This window comes from Vigna unguiculata, chromosome 8 (genome assembly GCF_037176805.1).
Source record: "Vigna unguiculata cultivar grain cowpea cultivar isolate G323 ecotype 2 chromosome 8, ASM3717680v1, whole genome shotgun sequence".
NCBI classification, from domain to species: Eukaryota; Viridiplantae; Streptophyta; class Magnoliopsida; order Fabales; family Fabaceae; genus Vigna; species Vigna unguiculata.
Genome location: NC_140799.1, coordinates 20430909 through 20452611, shown reverse-complemented (window position 1 = coordinate 20452611; position 21703 = coordinate 20430909). Strand labels below are relative to the sequence as shown.

The following is a 21703-nucleotide window of genomic DNA, read 5'->3' as shown; positions in this document are numbered from 1 at the left end:
TTAAATAAGATGAGTGATCAAGTCATCATTAAGCATAAATAAAACCACAAATAATTGAATGAAAGCAAAGATAAATACCCAAGAAGTAGAAGTGAATCGAATCAGAATTTGATTAAATCAAACTTGGACATAAGGGAGTTCAGTTACTCATAGAATATTACAACGCAATTCCAATAGCATGTACACATAAGATCTACACTAAAAGCATCTCTCCCGTGCCTCATAGACCCTATTATATCCTACTACTACATTGTGGAGCCTTTACTAAATGCTTGGAATGAAAACCCAAGGTCTTTATTTATAGAAATTTTTGGATGGTGCTTATCCCAACTTTTGGCACTCAGTCGTGCACCGCCTTAAGGGCTAAGCACATTTTCTTGTGGCTCAGTCATGTACCGCCTTAAGTGTTGAGCACATTCTCTTATGACTGAGCCATGCACCGCCTAAATTGTTGAGCACATTCTTTTGTGGCTCAGCCATGCACCGTCCTAAGTGTTGAGGACATATCTCGTGGCTCAACCATGCACCGCTTTAAGTATTGAGCATCATTTTGTTGTGGCTCAACTCCAAAATTCATATTCTGGATACTTCCTTGACCGCCTTACTGGAGCTTAGTCGTGAATTTTGAGGCTCAGCTGCATTAGTTTTAATTCTTCAAGAAATTGTTGCAAAATCGTCAAAAATTCATCAATTTCTTATTTTTTTCTTCTTTTTTTTAGTACCTCATTATGTAATTATAAGCTAAAGTGGGTTGTTTACTTACAAAATATGATCAATTAAAGCATGATAAGTGTCAAATATTATATGGAAATTTTACGTATTCTAGACACATATCATCGGTCTCAACAAAAATTTTTGTCAAGTCAACCCTAACCCAAATTTGGTCATATTAAGCCGAATCAGCTTTGGAAGAAATTTGGTCATTTCAGCCGAGTCAGTCGTGACCTATATTTGGCCGTATTCAGTTGAGTTGGCCCCAACCGAAATTTGGCTTAGTAGGCCATGACCCAAATTTAGCTGTATTTGACCGAGACAGCCTTAGACAAAATTTAGTTATATTTAGCCGAACCGATCGTGTTCGAAATTTGGCCATATTTAGCCGAGTCGACCCTTACTAAGGAACTCAGTCGAGTCAACCCTAACCAAAATTTAGCCGAGTAAGCCTTGGCCCAAATTTGGGCATGTTTGCACAGACAACTCCTGACAAAATTTGACCATATTTGACTAAGTCAATTGTGACCAAATTTTAGTTGTATTCATCCTAACCTGTTCCGTCCAAAATTCAGTAAAATCCAGTCGAGTCGGCCACGACATAAGTTTGGTTGAGTTGTCCCTGATCAAAATTTGGTAGTATTCAGTAGAGTCCCTAGCCGAAATTCTCCCGAATTTAATCGAATCGGTTGCAACAAAAAATTGGCTGAGTAGGCCCTTACCCAAGTTTGCCCATATTTGCCTGATTCGGCTCTAGCCAAAATTTGGTCGTATTAGGCTAAGTCAGTCCCGAACGAAATTTAGTGAATCCAATCAAGTCAATCCCAACCAAAGTTTTGTCGAGTCGTCCCTAGCCTAAATTTGGCTATGTTTGGTCGAGACAACCCCTGACAAAATTTGGTTGTATTCGGTCGAGTCGACCGCGACCAAAATTTAGCTACATTCATCCTAGCCGGCTCAGACCGAAATTTGGTCAAATTAAGTCGTGTCAGCCACGACGTAAATTTGGTTGAGTCGTCCCTGACCGAAATTTAGCAATATTCGGCGGAGTCTGTCTCGACCGAAATTCATCCGAATTTAATCGAGTCGAATGCAGCCAAAATTTGGCTGAGTAGGCCTTCGCCCTAGTTTGGCCATATTAGGCTAGGTCGAGTCCGATCGAAATTCGGTCGAATCCAGTCAAGTCAATCCCATCCACAATTTTTTCAAGTTGGTCTTGGTCCAAATTTGGTCGTATTCGACCATGTCATCCCCGACCAAAATTGGGTCATATGCAACCAAATTTTACCTAGTTTATCTTGACTGGAACTTGGACATATTCGGCCTAGTCGGCCTCCCGATCGAAATTCGGCCGACCCCAACCAAAATTCGGCTAAGTCGCCCACGACCGAAAGTCCTCCAAGTCGGTGTCATGTTGAAATTCGATCAAGTTGGCCCTGACCAAAATTCTGCCAAATTTGATCATGTCGGCTCTAAGGATACAAGTTTTAAAAAATTCAATTTAAATTTCTTTTATAAAAAAATGGATTCTAGATTTTGAATTTGATCCAAATATTTGGATCTAAAATGGATGTAGATTGGATCATTAAAAATCCAATCCATGATCACCCCTAATTTTTTGCATGTTCAGTCTTATGGGACCAAAGAAGGGTGTAGTATGAGTAGCATGTGATGATGATTGAGGGAATGGGTGGTGGAGAACTGTGTGTAATGAAGTTGGCGTATACATGTTATAGTGGAAAAGTGATGAAGAGAAAAAATTTGAAGTTTGGTTGAAGTAAAAGAAAGTAACCATTGTAGAGTAATTTTTTGCCATTGAGTATCACCAAATTTTCTAAACATCTTTCCCTCCCTCTTATGAGATTGGTTATTTTGGATACATTTAATGCATTTCACGCAATATTATTTTATCTTTCTCCATTTAGCCTATATCTCAATATCCAGATGTGTCTCTTAGGTCATGTGCATTTCCTTGAATCGGCTTAAGCTATCATGTTGTACAAAGGTGACAATTTTTATAGAATTAACATTGCTTTGTTTAGGCATTTGGAGAAGAAAGTATCTCTTAACTCTTTGATTGAGAGATTTTTTATGTGTCTTATCATTTTTTTAATGGATCTCTTTATTAGATGGAGAAAATAAATATTCCCTGCAATCATAAAGTATATATATATATATATATATATATATATATATATATATATATATATATATATATATATATATATATATATATATATATATATATGTTAGCACACTTTTTTTGTGTTTTTATCATTTAAGTACTTTTTACTTTATCAAAAGTTATCCAAGATTGTAGAGTGTTCTGTTGTCCATCAAATAAAACACTTGTATCTTACATGATATATTGTTGTTTCTCACACAAAACATGATTATATTTTACATTTGATTGTTTTCGATGCTTAATCAAAATCATAAGGTGTCGGACTTTTTCTCTAACATAGTTATGTCCAATTAATTAGTTCATCCAATAAATTATTTAATAAACATAACAAAAAAAATGTCTAATAAGAATTCCTAATTACATAAACATAAAAATAAATACAAAAATTCTGACATAGATTAAATATAAAATTACATATTCCCTCATTCATTATTTAACTTTAAATATAGTTTTAAGTCTCATTCTTAAACCGTAATCAACTCTCATAAGCATTAACAATGTCATCATGATCTCATTTTTACAATAGTCATTATTACCCTAATTTTGTTGTCATCATCACTATTGTTATAGTCAATATTACTATCATCTATTATCATTATCATTATCATTATCACTACTATCATCATTATCAAACATTTTATTATTATTTGAACCTTATTCTAATACGCATTAAATATTTTACAAAATTAATGTTTATTTTATGTTTTTATTCTATCATTATATTCTATAAATCTTATCAAATCATAACAATTAAGCAATTCCTTAAATGCTAACCTTGACAAACACAATATTACAATTTTCGGGGCTAAAAAGAAATCAGCCATGCACATATTACATGTAAAATATAATATAAAATGTGCTCAAAGATATCACAATCTCAAAATTGTTATTCTTGACATCACGAACTACATTATTAAACTGTCCATAAATACTATGCAATATGATAGCAAAGCATACATTCCATTATAACGTTCAGGTTCAAGCTCATTTAGTCTTTATAATGGTATAAACTTTATCTTTTAGTCTCTATTATATCATTTTAATAATTTTTATTCTCTTTAGTTCATAAAATTTTAATCTCTTTTAGTTTCTATAGTTTAAATTTATAGACACTAAAAAGGATTAATTTATAACAAAATGATTTTTAAGTATAGAGACTAAAATATAAAGTTTATATCATTATAATACCAAATAAGAAACTGAACCAAATATTTATTAATAGAGTTTTAATTCTTTCTTCAAAAACGGCGAATTAAGTCCAACCATGGGCTCCAAGGGGAAGGGCCCAATCCTCAATGTAATCTGGACTGCTACTAACAGTCCTTCTGGACTGTGAACGAATGCCATTAATTTTTGGGCCTGGACTTCTTGGAATTTGGTAAGCGGTGATTCCTCCACCTGAACTAGACGAGTCGCAGGTGGAGCCTCCCTTAGTTGAGGAGTTCCACTGAGGCCCAGCTGAAACCCGAGGCTTCGATGGGCCTTGAACCCGAACCTTGGCCTTTGCAGACTGAGTTGGGGCCATGTAGCGTCTGTTTGGGCTGGGAGGTATTTGATGATTGTGCCTATTGGAGAGTGGGCTTGAATCAATGGAGTCTGGGTTTATGGGGCTGATGCTTCTAACATTGGTTGGGCCTGGAGTTGCAATCATATCCATTTCTACGGTCTTCTCAGACATGTTATCTGTGGTTGTTGACGTTGTAGAAGCTGGAGTCATGTAAAAGGTCTCACGTGGTCCCATGTTCCTCACATTGTACGGTTGTGATGACATCCAACGCTCCAACCAGTTCCAACCCCATTTTTCCTTTATTCCTATATCATCCTTACCCTTCGACTCAGCCAGCAAATATTGCTTTTGCTGCTCTTGCTGTTAACAAAATGGTTCTCCACAATGTTTACATATTCTTTATTGAACTAAGTTTTTCCCTATTTTTTTAAATATATATTAACTGATAATAACAAATTTTATTACGTAAAACTTATGACTGACATCATATATACATACATTGCAATAACAAACTGTAATGTTTCGAAATATTAATTTTAATTTTCTATTAATGATTCAAAATATTTTATCCTTATTTACTTAAGATGTGTTCAATTCTAAACTATCAGTATATTTTTATTATTTAATTTAAAAGAAAGATGCTTAAAATTATAAAAAGAATTACATATTTAATATGAAAAGGTATAAGATTTAAATGATATAAATTATCCTACAGATATGTATAGATGATTTTTTTTTTCACAAAGATTTAAAAGAAAGTAAGAAATAAAATTAAAACTAACTTTTCCACTATAATTTTTTTAATTTTTGATTATAATTTATAAAAAAAAGTATTTTAATTTATTTTTTTCTGGAAGTTCATTAAAAGAAACACGCATATTATAATTTGCAAAGATACCTGTTGATAGTTGAAAGCGTATGCGAGAGCTCTCTCTCTCTTCATTGCAGCCTCATGTTTCCTGAAATCGTTTTCCTTAATTTTGTAGGTACTTTGACGCCTATTGTCCCAATCATTATTGATGGGTGTCCTTCTCATGGGGCTCATGGGCATGGGTTTGGGCTTGGGCTCTTCGATCTTCTCATACTGTTGTCTTTCGTCGTCGACGTGACTCAATTGGAGTCGGCGAGCTCTTACTCGGGCCTGCACCCTCACCAGTGCTTGCATGCATCGCATCGTCATTTGGGCTTGCTTTCTCACGTTGTGTCCCCTTACCAGTGCTTGCAGCCTCACCAATCCCTTCAGTGCTCGCAGTGCACGTCGAGCCTACGGATGCAATTCATTAATTAATTCAACACCCCATGCTACTATTCACTTCACACAGCAAATTTATTCAACAAAATTTTTCACACAATTAGACATTTTACAAATGCTGATTTTTTATGAATTGGAAGTAAATAATTAAGATTACTATGTATACGGGATAGGTCCCAAGAAGCGATATCCCACTTCTGAATAGATGACAAGAGATTAGTTTGGTAGTCAAAATGATGAGCATTATAAAAACACGCTTAATTAAAAATAAACCAGCCTTAGAACATTGGATGTTTGAGGGATCCACACCAAAAAAGTCTATTAGTAAGTGTATATAAAGAAATGTAAAAAAAATGCTTCACCATCTATCATTAAAATTTTATGTCCAAGTTCAAAACTTCATTCAAACATTTTTTTTAAGCTAAGATGGTAGTCAACTTTATCTAAAATAATGTAAAAGGTTACTTAACCAAGATAGATAAGGATTATAAGTTATTAAAGAAGTTGCATAAAGAAGAAAAAAATAATTAATGTTTCATGTCATATTTATTATTTCTCTACAACAAAGCTCAAAAGACAATAATAGAAAAAAAGAAAAGAAAAAGACATTCTAGTGAATTTAAATCTATTCAACAAGTAAAAAAAAGTTGACAACAATCATATCTTCTCTAGTCTACACAAAGATAGTTGTAAACAAAGAAGGAAAACTATTGAAACTCTGCTGAAATTTTCGTGTCCTAAAGTTTTTCATAAGCATTTTGTGTATTCATATTAACAAACTAATTGAGATAGTTTAATGTAAGCTAAAACCATGATATGTTGATCATTCAAACCTTGTGTGTGTATAAGTCATGAATAATTGTAAAAAAAGAAAATTAGTTAAGCCAAAAGTGTTTTTAGAAAGAATATTTGAACTAGGTAAACTAGGAGTGACAAAGAGCTAAACAAATACTCGTGTTAAGCCAAAAACAATTTATTTTAGTCAAAAGTGAATTAAGAAATTTATGTATATTTCACACCCTGAAGTTGTTAAGTAAAATTTAACTAATTAGTCAAAAGTCAAATATATTTCTTTTCTTTTTTCATCTTTCACGTTATAATTGTTAAACTAACTTAAAAGGAAAAGAAAAAATTGGAGTCAAACTTAATGTTTACAAATAGCTTTGTACACAATAATCAAATATAATTACAAAAACTATCAAAAATTTTAAAACACAGTTTAACTATTTTTTCTTGTGTTATTTGTTATTTCTACACATACAAGTTTAATGTTTGTTGATATTGTCAAAAATAATATTCCTGACAAAATGTAATATAATATCTCCAAAAAAAAAAGTCTCTTATTTTGAAATACATATGATATTTAAAATATAATTACATGAACATTTTGTATTATATATAACTAGTGAGGAAGAGATAATCTGTAAGATCCAATATTTTCTGTCCTAAATTAAAAGGGCTACCCCATGTGAGTTGGGCCTAAGGGCTAGCCCAAAGGGAAACAAATCCTAAGTCTGTCCTAAACCTCATTCCTCTCACTTTGTTGAAACAGATTTTCCTAACCCCTTTGAGTAGCTGTCACCCTCTCCGATAGGGTTCAGCCTTGGAGCTCCGTCGCACTTGTTCGAGCCAGTTTCGTTCCACCTCGCTAAACCACTCTAAGAGCTATTGCGTTTATTTGTTCCCACCCAAGAACCCAGTTGTTAGCCTTTTTCCAGGTAAGGGAAGCTAGAACCTAATCTTATATTCGTCTTTTTGTTGTTCTTGCTGTTGTGCTACGATTCTATGGTTGATATCATGTTCTCGATGCGTGGAATGCTTTTGTATGTTATTTTTGGCTTGGTATGAATGGTTGTCGCAGGAAAACAGTGGCGATATCTGATAATCTTGCCCAAGCGAGCCTGTCTCGCCCAAGCGAGATGAGCAGAGGCTCGCCCAGACTTTTTACGCAGGGGTCGCTCAGGCGACCAACTTAGTTTTGAGCGAGTGAGTGTCTCGCTCAGGCGAGGGGAGTCTCGCCTAAGCGAGAATACGCAGAGGCCGTTGTTGTGTGTGTGTCGAGCTCTCGCCTAGGCGAAAGGAGCTCGCCTGAGCGAGAGTCCTTCTCGCTTGAGCGAGACCCTCTAGCCTGAGCGAAGAGCTGGGCGAGAATACGCCCTGAGATGGTTCTCCACTGTGTTTGGATGTTTAGCTTGTGCTTGTATGAGTTATTGTATGATGGCTTAATGGGAATGAGTATGCATGATTGGGAGAGGGTTATATGTGTGAATTATGAGTTTGGCATAAGCTTTATATGAATTATACTTGAGAGGTTCAATATATGTATATGTGGTCACAAAGTTGACATGAGCAACAATGGACATGATGGTTAGTAATCCAGTGGCATGGTTTTGGTATGAGGAGAAACACTTTACTCATGGTTGGGAATAACGAGTTGGTATTGATTCAACATATGATAAATGAGGGTTGGTTACGAATGTTGGTAGGAGATTCCTATGCATGATATGTGTACCCGTTACTTGGCTGTTTGTATATGTTTGGCATGTGGTCAGTACGTAATTCCTTGAAGCCTCTAGGTGGGACTTCAGGGTCGTGCTTTAGTGGCCGAGACGTAATTCCATGGCCCCTGTTAGTGGGTGTCCATGGTGGTGTCCCATCTACATAACTTGGTAAGAATTCAAGGTAAGGATTGCATCCTGATACTCTAAGGAGTCAGTTAGTCTCACTTAGAGCGGACTGACTCCTGTGGTGGGAGTAGTAGGAGGCCTGAAATTCCTTAAGGGCTAACCTTGTGTGTGAGGGAATTGATTCATTGTAACACTTGTAACACATAGCTCGGGGGTAAGCAGAGGTATCCACCACAAGCATGATAAAACCATTTTCAACTCTAGCTTACCCTTCTATTATTGTTGTGTGTTTTGTTGTGTGGTACTCTCTTTTGCGATGATCATCAACTTGTTGATGTGAGCAGATGCGAGGAACACCCATTGTCAACAGGAAGGTGATGGTTTCGCTGCTTAGCCTTGGGATTGACTTCTGCTTTTGGGCTTTTCTTTAGGCTATGGCCCATGTACGCTTTGCTCTTTAGTATTCTATTAAATTTCGTTAAGTCCTTGGATTCTTGGTTGTATCTGGCATCATGGTGTGCTTTAGTTTCTCCTAACATTTTTGGATATTGTAAGAAGTAACGTTTATACTTTAAGACTTGTTTCTAAATTTCTATCTGTGTAACATTTCATTTAAATTAAAATTATTATTTAAATGGGGTATTACATAATCTGTTTATAATAATATTTTAAGAAAATAAAATTAATAACGATAGTTTACATAAAAAAAATAGTAGGTAGTCTATAAAACATTAGATTCTTAAAATATGCAAGCGATTTATAGTATATTCTACTAGCGTCTAATTAATATTATTAGGAATGTTAAATGTGGAAAATATTCTTTTTTGTGTGTTACTATATATTATTATGTTTATATATATTTTAAGAGAAAAAAAATATTAATACTGACGATTAAATAAAAGGTAGTTGTTGATTGTACAAAAGTGTAACTGATTTGTAATATGTAGTTTTATTAATGTAATTATTTTTCGGTATTTAAATAATTACTTTTATTTTTTTAATTTTAATATATAAGTAAGATAAAAAAATATGAAATATGTATTGATATAAATTTTCTTGAATAAAGTAAGAGAATATTTTTAACGCATCAGTACATATTACAGATTAATTGAACTTATTCAATTAAAATATTTCTTATACAATAATAAGTAATTGATTAATAGTAAAACTATTTTCAACCAGACCCGATAATAATAAGTAATTGATTAATAGTAAAACTATTTCAATAAATAAGTTATTATTGGTTTGAAAAATTATTTTTTGAATAAATTTGCCAGAATTTTCATAAATAAAATTTAAATAGATTAATTTTTTACTTTTTAACCAAAATAAAATAATAATAATAAGGTAGACTTTTTTATCTAAATAGATAATTTGTTAAAATTTGTAAAAAATCTACTATGTTTTTCGGTTGATTTTAATCTTCCCAAAAACATAATAATGATACATACAAAACAAAATTGTACTACTATAAAGTATCCTATCAATAATACTTTGTTCGAAAGTCTCATTATCCTAACACAATATTTTCATAATAAAATTGTACTAAACTGACATTCCACTTTCATAATATTTTTGAAATTTGTATTTTGAAAAAGAAAATTACACCTTGACACCTTTTCCGATGACAAACTTGTATTATTTATAAAAAAATAAAATATTTTCATAAATTAAAATTAAATCATGAGAAATTAATTTATGACAACATAAATTAATAAGGTTTTTTACTACATATATTTTTAGTTAAATTATTTGTGTGGTCTTTATTTTTATTAAGAGGTGTCAAATTAGTCTTTTATTTCTTTTTGTCTTAATTTAGTTTTATTATTTTAAAATTGATTTAATTTGATTTTAATATTTCACATTAAATTCAAGCAAATCAAAAATTGACAAGTTATTTTCACTTTATCATAATTTTGTGAAAAGACCAAATCGAATAATTAAAAAAAAAACTAAATTGAGAAAAGAAAAACTAGAACACCAATATGATATTTCTTAAAAAAAAATAAAGACTAAAAGAATAATTTAGTCTATATCTTTTTACTATCATAATTCTATAATTAATGAATGTTAAAAACTGAAATAAAGTATAAATTTTTAACATTTAAAATATAAAAAATAAAAATAAAATGTGTATTAATAATAAAAAATGTATATCTATAACCATATATATATATATATATATATATATATATATATATATATAAAAGATTTTCTCTTTTGTGTCTACGTTTCAAAAAATTTCAATTTTACTCTTTAAAAAATATATTTATTAATTTTTTTAAAATTATCTATTATTTTTACAAGTTTTTCATAAAACTGTCTATCTCTACTTCTTCTTTCTGTCTCTATTTATTAACAGTTATTTTCTCATCTTTTAATAAATATAATTTTACTTTATATATAAACTTAATAACATGCATATTTAAAAAATGCCTACACACAGACGCTATGTATCTGTGTTTACACTAGTATAAAATAATAAAAATGAAAAAATATTTTAATTATTTTTACCATTTTAAGATCAAATCTTAAAATAGTGGAATTGTTATAAAAGTTCTAATAAAATCAATTTAAGATCCATTTTTATAAGTTTTCAACATTTTTTTTATTCTTAAAATGTTTATTATTTGGCTTTAGATCTATTACTTGACCAGGTAGGATTGTCAAAAAAAGAGTTTATATTCTAAAGTTAAAAAAGAAAATGGTTAGAGATTGTAGGAGACAGAAAGAAGGTCTTACTAGATAGCCTCTGTAGTTTGATTGAATGAGTATTGCTGCTCTTTCTTCCTTTGAGTGGCGTCCATAACCGGCCAGTCTCACCACTCTTGCAGCTGCTTGAGCAGCCGCCACAGCAGCTTCAGCAGCTGCGGCAGTTGCTGCTGCAACGGCAATGGCGTGGCTTCTATCTTCTGTAAATGGAGTTGAAGTGCCACTCTCTTCATTTGTCACATTATTATCTGGAGAACTCTCTACTGGAAAATGCTCAAAAGACACCACCTCTGCCACTTCATGCTGTAATTTCTGTGTGCTATCTTTCTGAAAATGAAAACCACAAGATTTGTGACCATAAACAACTAAACTCTTGTATGCATCACACAACATCATTCAACAAAAGTACTTTTAACAAATTTTCTTCTATCTTTTTCTTTCTCCTTTTCGCCTTTTTTTCTACATGATTAAAAATCCTGCAATCTAGTCTCTTCACCATACTTCTAGCTGCATTCTCTGTACAAGTTTTTTACTAAATAATTCTGGGCACCAAAATCCCATCTGACTTAACGAGACAAAGACAAGAAATTTCTTACATCAAACATTGAATTGGTGTAATTTCATTTACATTAATTATGAACATAAATTTTCATGCAGAAATTATAGAACAAATTTCCACCGCAAATATAATTTTTTGTACATCTACGGATGTAGTCTTGCAACAAACAAAATAAAGAAATTCATCTGATGAAATGTCATTATCATCATCATCAACCCACTATTCTGCCTTGGTGTTGTTCATAAATGATATACTAAAGAAATTAAAGATCAGAAAATAATAATTTTTGAAAGAATTAATAAGTTTGCGAAAATCATCTTTCGTATTTTACACTCCAAAATAACTATCTATCTACCTACTCCATTGATAGTCCCCCCTGATTATACAGTATTTTTTACCCATTTTCTGTTCTTATAAAAAAAAATAAAACTAGAAGAAAATATCCATACACACTGTTTTCTAATTCAAAGAAAAGAAGTACACATTACAAAAGGACTGAAAGGATTTTGGTGATTTGCAACAGCCTGAGAAAAGCACATAATGAAGTATCATTGTTTTTATGTTTGTTTGGGAGGATGAATAACTTAGAAAGCACACGATGTTAAAGATGAATGATGTGATGGGTTTGGTGGTATGATAACTATGTGGTTCACATACTAACAAATGCATTTGATACATGTTGACTTCGTCGGGGACCATAAATACATATACATAATTACATGCTGTATCAGGTTGATGGTCCCGAAAGCTGAAAAATTGCCAGGCACATCCCGCCATTATTGTGGAGGAGCGCACAAAAAACACAAATTACATTACAGCAAGCAAACCAACTTTTGTTACTCAGCCTTGGATAAGGCTTTGGCCTTTAGTGCGAAAAGCTGAAATTGATTATGATCGTGCCATTCCTTGTGCTGCAGGGCATATAGATATACAGTTTTCTTTTTCTTTGTGGTTTTGGAATTGGGGAAAGTCCATGACTAGTTCAAGAACTTTTAATTAATGACATAATAAGGGATTGGAGTTGATGATTTAAGAGTATATTAAAATGACACATTGCTCACTACCCTGAAGAAGTACCGGTTTACGCTGATGCCTTCACCCTCTAATTGAAATGAAAAAATAAAGAAGGAAAGAGTAATTTTGGAATACAAAATTACAAATGCTAAGAACTCTTTTTTGTCTCGTGAATGATTTGAAATTTTTAAATGTGTAAGAACTTCTAAATCTGAAACTAGGAAAGAAGTGACATATTCTTATTTTGAAATCTGTGGTAACTGTTAACATCTTGATGAATTAGAAAAAGAAATATTTATAAATTATTCTTGTAGACATTCAATAACACTCCAAATAAAGTAAAAATAAGATTAATGGTGTTTTTAGTCCCAAAAATTTCCAAACACAAATGCTCCAAATCTTTAAGGAATAAAGTGAAAAGTTCTGATAACAGAGAACCTGCAAATCATCTACTAAAACAACAGAAGAAGAACACAAGAACAAGACGAGGAGAACGGATTACCTTCTTCTCAGGCTCTGGCAATTCTTTAGAAGATGACTTGAAAACTTTCTTCACGGACGAGAACCAGCTGCTACCTTTTCTCCCCATCTATGAACAAATCTGTTTCTCATGACCATCAATCAGCATCGGCATCATATACATTAGCATTTCATCCATGTGAAAACGTTATAATACATTCAACTATCACTACCACTCAAAAAATCCTTTCTAACGCACGTTAACTACATAAATCTAACAGTACCAAGTTCGGAGCGAGCAATGAAACTAACCTGGCGAAACAATTGCTGTTGCCGTTTTGCATCACTTCACATGTTGTGCCTGACATTTTCGAGATTCATGGTAAATAAATGTTTGGTCAATTAGGGATTGTGGTGGCAGAATTCAGAGAAAAATAATGAGGACGCTGAGAGAGAGAGATAGAGAGAGCGTGTGTGTGATTAGTAACTGTGTGCCCGCGCAACCGTCGTTGGTATTTATCAGAATCACGGATGTGTTGGACTGGGTAAGTAACATGGAACAATAGCAACTACACCACCACCATGTATTATTATTACTATTATTATTTATTTTATAACTATAACTATTAATAATCTTGTTAAATATGTTTTTTATTATTTTATTTCCAGTATCTCTTTAAAATTTTTGAACCAATCCCTTATATCCAAAAAAATAAGTGAATTTAATTTTTTAAATTAAATTTATTCAAATTTATTTAATGTTTTCTCGACTAACATTGAAATAAATGTGTCAAATAGTATAAATAAACTAAAATATTATAATTAAATGTATTTAAAACGTCAAATAAATTTAAAAAAATTAATTTAAAAGTTAAGATTCTTCTAAAGATAAGAATCTATATTGATTCAAAGTTTTTAATAAAAAAATAATTTCAATTTTCACTACAAATCTCGAAGTACCAAACACATATATAATCCTTAATAATCTATTCCATTATTCCATTAATTATACCATTAATTGAATTCTCTTTATAACTGTTTATTTGTATAAATAGTTTCGTATAAGTAATTAATAATCTATAATACCATTAATTCAATTCTCTTTGTAACTGTTTATTTATACATATTGTTTCGTATAAGTAATTATTCTTTTCGTTTTTATCCTTATGAATATAAGTAATTTTATTAATTTTACAATATATAAAAAAATCTCTTAATAAAGATAATTGCACTTTTCCTGACATTGTAATTATGTAATTCTAGTATTCTAACTTTAATCATCAGGCCCTAAGTATAACAAATGTGTGACTTTATCATCGAACATTTTACACCATTGAATTTCAATTAAAAGGAAGACTAAATTGCGTCATTATAACTTTAGTGTCTAAAATCTTATATTTGTAATATTTAAATTACTCAATTGAGATAATTAAAACATAAGGACAGAGTTGCACCGAGAGGTTTGATTAAATTTGGTACGTCCGTGATTTACGAAATTTATTATTGAGTTTGGTTTTCATCATTTTGAACATTGAAATGTTTGTATAATTATTATTTCTACTATTATATATATATATATATATATATATATATATATATATATATATATATATATATATATATATATATATGAACTTAGGTCAGATTATTGGAAATGAATTTTTTTATTGATTATTGAAATTAATAAAATCATTTATTTTTGCACTTTTTTTATCATATAAACAACCATTTAAGAAAAGTCTTAAAACAGCAATTAACAATGTTTGTTAATGACAATCTAATTATTATAAAAAGGAATTCAACTTAAATAATTCTATAAGGAACATGTGTACAGCCTAAATAGTCATCGCGTGAAATAAATTTGCTTAACCTTACAACTAAGAAATTCAAAATACTTTTAGCTAAAAATCTAAGAGTAATTTAGTTAATTAAAATTAGAAAATTTTATTTGAAGAGAAGACGTCATGAACTCAATGATTTTTTTATCAACGTTTGCCAAGATTTCTTTTAAATCAAGCTCAATCATATTTATTTTTTTATCATAAGTTTCTGTAATAATATATAATAATAAACTATTTGTTTTCGAATGAATGTCAATCAATTTTTTTGAATTAAAGTTTGTACTCAAATTTTGTTTACTGTCTACATGGTTGAAATAGTAACTCTTTGTAGTCAATTTTTGTTTGTTGTCTACAAGGTAGAAATGGTAACTATTGTATTTAATATTTTTGTATTTGACAATAATTAAAATGTTTTATCCATATAATAAATCTTAAAATTTAATAAAGTTGAATTATTTTATTCAAATAAAATATTTAAAAATTTAAACATGTAAAACCAAAATTCTTCAAATTTAATATTTAAATAAAGAGTTCTTAGTTTATCAATAGAAGAGTAATGTCACTATTCATATATTATTAAATTTTACCTCCTTGCGACAATATACAAATTTTATATCCATTTCAATTACTAATTAAGGGCAAACAAGTAAGAAATACTGATGAATTTCTTAGATCTAAAAGTAAGAAAAATATTCTTATGAATTTCTCAAATCTGTGTATTTGAATATGGCGTGTGTAATAAAAATTTAAATTTTAAGCTAAAAGTAATTGCTGTTAGGAGAAAAAGAGAGGGATATCATTGCTTAATGTTAGGTTAAGTTTAGGCTTGAAGATTACTGAAAAGCAGTTGTTAAACAATTCTTATCAGTGTGTAGCAAGGACCAATGGAATGTTTCTTTCAGCAATGATTAATAATGGGATAATGCGTCACACTTTGCTTTGCTTATTTCTAGCTAACATACATTAGTTCATTTTTGTTTTTAGTAGATCTTGTTTCCGTTATTTCTTTTTCTTTTTTTTTCTTTCATTTCTTAAATATTTAACTTTGGTCATTTCATGAGTTTGATTTATAGTAATATGATTGATATTTTTATTTTAAATAATTGACTTGAATATTGCAGTAATTATTTTTTTTAATAGCACAGTTTTTTTGGGGTGAAATCTAAAACATCAATTTCGAGTTAGTTAATCTAAAAATTTATTCCAAAAACATGGTCTCAATAAAGAAAATCTCCAACTTCCTCGAAAAACGATTCAGAAAAAAAAAGAACAAAAAGATATTTGGAGAACATTGTTGGAGGCATGCAACTCGTTAGTGTGTTAGAGTAGAAATAAAACTCCCAACATTTTTTTCCAAAACTTTTTACCTTAAATACAAGTTCAGAAAGTGTTTAAAGGATTTTTCGAAAATTATAAGGAAGGTGGGATAACATAATATGAGTTCACTATATCATTTTTTTTTAATTTTACAAAAAATTCCATTAATAAAAAACTGACTATAACAAAGGATGATTTATTGTTGTAAAGTATGAACCGTATGGTCCAGGTGTGGACTGAACGGCCAAACCCAAACATGCTATTTTAACATGAAAGCCGAAAGACTACACTAATTGTTTAAGTCAGGTAAAGTAATTCCGATTAAGCTAGTAATCTAGTTTAAATATATTTGGATTGCAATTAGACCGAGTCTAATCAAAAGACCATTAGAAAAATTAACGTATATTTGTCATGTTCGTGTGTACACACTTTTTAAATATATGTGATATTATATTAGTAGGTGATGATAATGTAATATTATTAAGTTAATATATAAAAATAAATTATATTTATTAAAAATAAAGTGAAATATATCAAAAAAAAATGAGAAAATAAAGCTTGATAAATAGAGAAAAACATATATAGACGATTTTATAAAATAGTTTGTAAAAGTAACGGTTAGTTTTAAAAATTTAATAAATAATTATATTTAAAAGGATAAAATTGGTATTTTGAAATGTAGACACAAAAGAGGAAATCTTCTTTATATATTGTTATAGATTATAAATAAGGGTCTAAGTAAGCTGGTTGGTGATTTATTAATTACATATTTATAACCTTTGTATTCAGACTTGAACTAACTTTATTATCAGAGAACCTTTGACAAGTACCCCCGATTGGTGTTGACAAAGAGGAGGACTTAGGACTCAAACGATTGGATGACCACCCAATTTGAAGAGATCGATCGACCCTACATACTAAAATATTTTAGCACCAATTATGGGGGGTGAGCGAACACTTTTAAACTCACATGGTGACTATAAGGAACATGACAAACAATGTTGTTCAGGAAGAGACTTCAGACCACCAAATGGATCCTAGAGAGATGATGAGGAACATGTAGAAACGGATAAGTGATATGTGTAAGAAATATGAGGAAGAACTAAGAGCCTTACATGTTGAAAATGCAGCCATCCAATAGGAATGGGGTACGAAAGGTCTTATGCCCTCCACCCCGACCTTATCAGGACTTAGAAAGCAACGACGTGATGAACCCTACCGTACGGTACAGAGGAGCAGCTTCGGAGCAAGTAAAGATCATAACCCTTCCATGGTGACGATTGACACAACTTAGATACTCCCATTCACCCCGGGCATTGCGAAGGCCCATTTGCCCGACAATTGGAAGATGCCTATCTTTGAGAAATATGAAGGATTCACTATTCCGAACGAGCACATAAGGATGTTCATGTACCAAATGGCATTGTATACGATTAACAATGTAACATCCCAGTCAGATATTACTAATTTTAAATAATATAAAATAAAAGAAATAATAAAGTCACATTTATTTAAATGTCTTTCCCAAAACGCGGGAAATTAAAAACATTTATTAAACTCATCCAATTAAACCACAGTGTTCCAATAACCCATATTAGTTCATATTCTAGTAAAAATACGGTTTACAAAAAAAATCTGAAAATAAAATGATAGTAAACTTCCATAAAAAGCTTTGCCACGCTAGCCCCTCTCTGGCTCTATGTCTCACCACCATCACCTAGAACGTCATATGCTCTCGTGTGACAAGTCACACGATCATTGCCAAACACACAAAGAAAGGGTGAGCTCATAATAATTAACATATATGTTAATAATATCAAAATGCACCCAACTATTTTATTCTAGTTAATTCTTGGTCAAGACCTTAATACCTCAAGGCTTTTCAACCTGCAAGTCACACAAATAATTGACCATGGACTCAGGATATACGATGCATCCATGAACCTACCCGCTCGTGGTCCTGCCTCTATGAACCTCCCCGCTTGTAGTCCAATTATACGGACCTCCCTGTCCATAATCCAACACTCGTGATCCACCAGCTATGAACCTCCCTACTCACAACATCTCTCAAGTGTGAGCACGAAACATACGAACCTTCTCGCTCATATCCCCACATGAGAGTATCAGATATGAACCTCCCCGCTCATATCATCATGTGTTCACCACCAGCCATGAACCTACCCGCTCATGGCACAACATCTCCTAATCTAAATCTCACATCATTACATTAAAATGAAATTAAGAAAAGCACACTACATTATACAAGGTACATACTCAAGTTGGTCTTAAGGATTCTAATGTTTCCACGAACCTGCCTGCTCGTGGTCCAACTCTACGAACCTCCCAGCCCGCAGTCCAACACATGTGATCCAACAACTACGAACCTCCCCGCTCGTATCCTCACACAAGAGCATCATAATATGAACCTCCCCGCTCATATTATCACGAGTTCATCACCAGTCATGAACCTACCCGCTCATGACAATATCAAGCATATCCCAAACCAGGACCTACACAACAAGCCATGCAAAACGTATTACAAACGCACCCTGCCACTACACCATCGCCTAACACAGCCTAAGCATCGCCAGGCGAAATGGTAGTGCAGATCGCCTACCGGTTCCACATCACCGCCAGGCGCCACAACACGCAAGACTTCCTTATTTCCTATTATCGCTTGGCGGTCCACTTTGTACTGCTAGGCGCTACACTAGTAATGTGACACTACTGGTTTTAGGTACTTTAATTCAGTTCCTAGCATTCAACCATTCAATTCTCAAACATCCAGAAATCAACATACACATTCATATACTCCAAATTACAACATAACACATGCATCTTTCAAGTATAAGCACACATTCCTCTCTTTTATAATTCATATATATACTCACATCTTAAATCAATGACAACATTCAATTTGAACCCAAGAGTAAACCGTGCTCATTTGAAATTATGAAATAATATGACAGCAGACACATAACTCATTTATTCATACAAAGCATAAGTCTTACCTTAATCAGTAACTATAGGAACCCCCTTTTACCAATACCTTATGTCAAATTAAGATTAACATCAACACTTAGTCATCTAACTCACATATATTCGAATTGATAGAATTGCACAATTACACAACTCATGCACAACATATGACACAATCAAAACTATATACTTTTTCTGCATGCCCCACAATCCTATTACATTTAAAGTATGATTATCATATTCTCATACTTGCCCAAAATCCATCATGATCATGCAACAATCGGTCATAGTGATATCATCAATAGTGACCTTTTTCACACACTTATAACATCATATATTCGAGTTAACGTATATAGATTTATATATTCAACATGGCTAAGCAAGTACTACCAAAAACATACTCAACAATCACACACACACACACACACATTCACCAATCAAGGCCATACCAACACTTAAGCATACTTAAGCATCCATTACTAATCATACTCTTAGGGAATTCAAACCAACAATCATGAGTAACATATATATCTAGCTACATACCTCTAATTCAAATCTCCACCGTTCAAAGTAAAGAACATGTTATGGATCACCTGTCAAAATTTTATATAAATTGGGCAATTAACGAACCGGGAAATGCAGTTTTACGAAAACTGTGTAGACCATAAAAATTGATGGCGCCCAAAAATCAAGAGCCTGGCGCCTGGCGGTATAAAACCAGTGCCCGGTGGTTCCTACTGCGTGAAAAGTAAGAAAAATAACATTTTTGCACAATGTTCGAGTCGCCTGACAGAGTCACCCTTGCTGCCAGGCAGTTCATCACAAAAACCCAGAAAACAACACATAATTCATGCATCGCCTAGCAGACCTTCAATGCCGCCAGGTAGTTTCTGGAAAAATTCCAGAAAAGTGAAAACAATGAAGGTTTTAATCATACCAAGGCACCACATGCACACATTATACTACACAAACATCATAAAACAATTATACACATAAAAGAGCTCCCATGACCTGGTAATCCTTGCCAAAATTTGAAATTGCTTTAGTTATCCTTGCTCACGATCGTTCCAGCCCTTGTATCCTCTCCAAGTTCTCTCTAAGCTCTTGATACTCTCTCTACTTAGCCCAAAACGCACTCTCCACATTGCCAAAAATAGTCCCTCACTTGCTCTCTCACTTCTTCTCCTTTTTCCACCTTAACCTCACTTAACTATGCTTAATTGTTCATAAAAACGAAATGACATTAAGAGACTCGTTAATGGCCATCAAATTCCATTAATAGCTGATTAACTCAGCCTTTCCAATTACTCTCTATGACGGCTAGGGTTTCTGACCTTTCTCATCCATGCCAAAAATGATTTTAGCAAAAAAGAAGCTTAATTCATGTCTACCAAGGTTCGAACACACATGATCAAGCATATTATTATAAAAAAACAATAATCAATTAAATTACACACATATGGCATACACAAGACTCAAACCCAAGTCCTTTCATAATAACCAAGTACTCTCAACCTTTGAGCTAGTACTTTTCCATGTCATAAAAGCTAGCATAAATTGCTATAAAGGATCTCACTACCCTCATTTATTAATTTATTTAATTAATTAAATTCCTCGGATCTTACAAGCAACACCATTTGGTGTAGAGTCTATTCTACCGCGTTGAAGGGGGAGGCCCTAACTTGGTTATCATTACTCCTGCCAAGTTGATCGCACCACTAAACATTGATTACCCTAGTTATTGTCATACGGGAGAAGGACTAGTCCCTTCTATCCTTCATGGACTGATTCAGAAAATTTTCCTTACAATTCAGAAGTCTTAGTCCTAAAGTGGCTATGCACCACATGATCACCGTGCTATGACCTAGACCTTTAGTTGACAATCTCTACATGTAACCAGCTAAAAACTTGGACGAGTTAAGACAATATGGCCAAATTTATACAAGTAGAGGAAAAGAGAGACTTCAGACGATAGATGCTGGCAGGGACTGCCCTAATGAAAAGAAAGGGGCAGAGAAAAATTGCTCGATAAGAATCAGGACTCACGGTCCATGGAGCCTGTCAAAGGCTCACTTTTTCGCTAGTGTACTCCGTTGAACACACCTTGCGCAAAGATATTAGAAGAGGCCCATAGCGTAGGTTTGATGCTTGCACCCAGAAAAAAAACAAACTCCCCCAAAAGCGGATGGTAAAAAGCACTACCTATATCACCGCAATCTCAACCAAACCACTAAAAAATGCGCTGATCTAAGAGAAAAAATTGAAGAGTTAATGCAAGCGAGAAATCTAAAGTAGTTTGTTAAAACCGTCCGGCCCATGAGAAGCACCCCATGAAAACATAGCCCTCCAAGAAGTCCTCGACGAGCAAGGTCAATGATCGATCCAAATAGAGAGTCAACTTGTTGTAGGATCCATAAAAGAAGCCGAGAACGCCCACTATGGGGCATTATCAATACCGTATATAGAGGATTTGATGGAGGAGGATCATCAGTAGTCACGCGAAAAATACATATTTGTGCACTCAAAACACTGCACTTGGT

At 32.5% G+C, this 21703-nt stretch overlaps 1 protein-coding gene across 1 annotated transcript; it reads right to left on the bottom strand.

The window, feature by feature from the left end:
* Positions 1-3702: 3702 nt before the first annotated feature.
* LOC114193691 (protein IQ-DOMAIN 21-like) lies at positions 3703-13565 on the bottom strand. The gene is made up of 5 exons (XM_028083583.2): positions 13339-13565; positions 13070-13168; positions 11025-11321; positions 5302-5667; positions 3703-4763 (listed from the first exon to the last, which is right to left on the bottom strand). Exons 2-5 carry the CDS (start codon positions 13154-13156, stop codon positions 4149-4151), a joined length of 1365 nt encoding a protein of 454 aa, XP_027939384.1. The 5' UTR covers positions 13157-13168; positions 13339-13565; the 3' UTR covers positions 3703-4148.
* Positions 13566-21703: the final 8138 nt, after the last annotated feature.

What these genes read in the sequence shown, in the direction of transcription:
- LOC114193691 (XM_028083583.2), bottom strand. Translation starts at nt 13,156, where the DNA reads ATGGGGAGAAAAGGTAGCAGCTGGTTCTCGTCCGTGAAGAAAGTTTTC. An exon ending in TGCCAGAGCCTGAGAAGAAG is followed by an intron (nt 11,322 to 13,069) that starts GTAATCCGTTCT and finishes TTTCATTTTCAG; the next exon opens with AAAGATAGCACACAGAAATT. An exon ending in ACGCTTTCAACTATCAACAG is followed by an intron (nt 4,764 to 5,301) that starts GTATCTTTGCAA and finishes TTTTGTTAACAG; the next exon opens with CAAGAGCAGCAAAAGCAATA.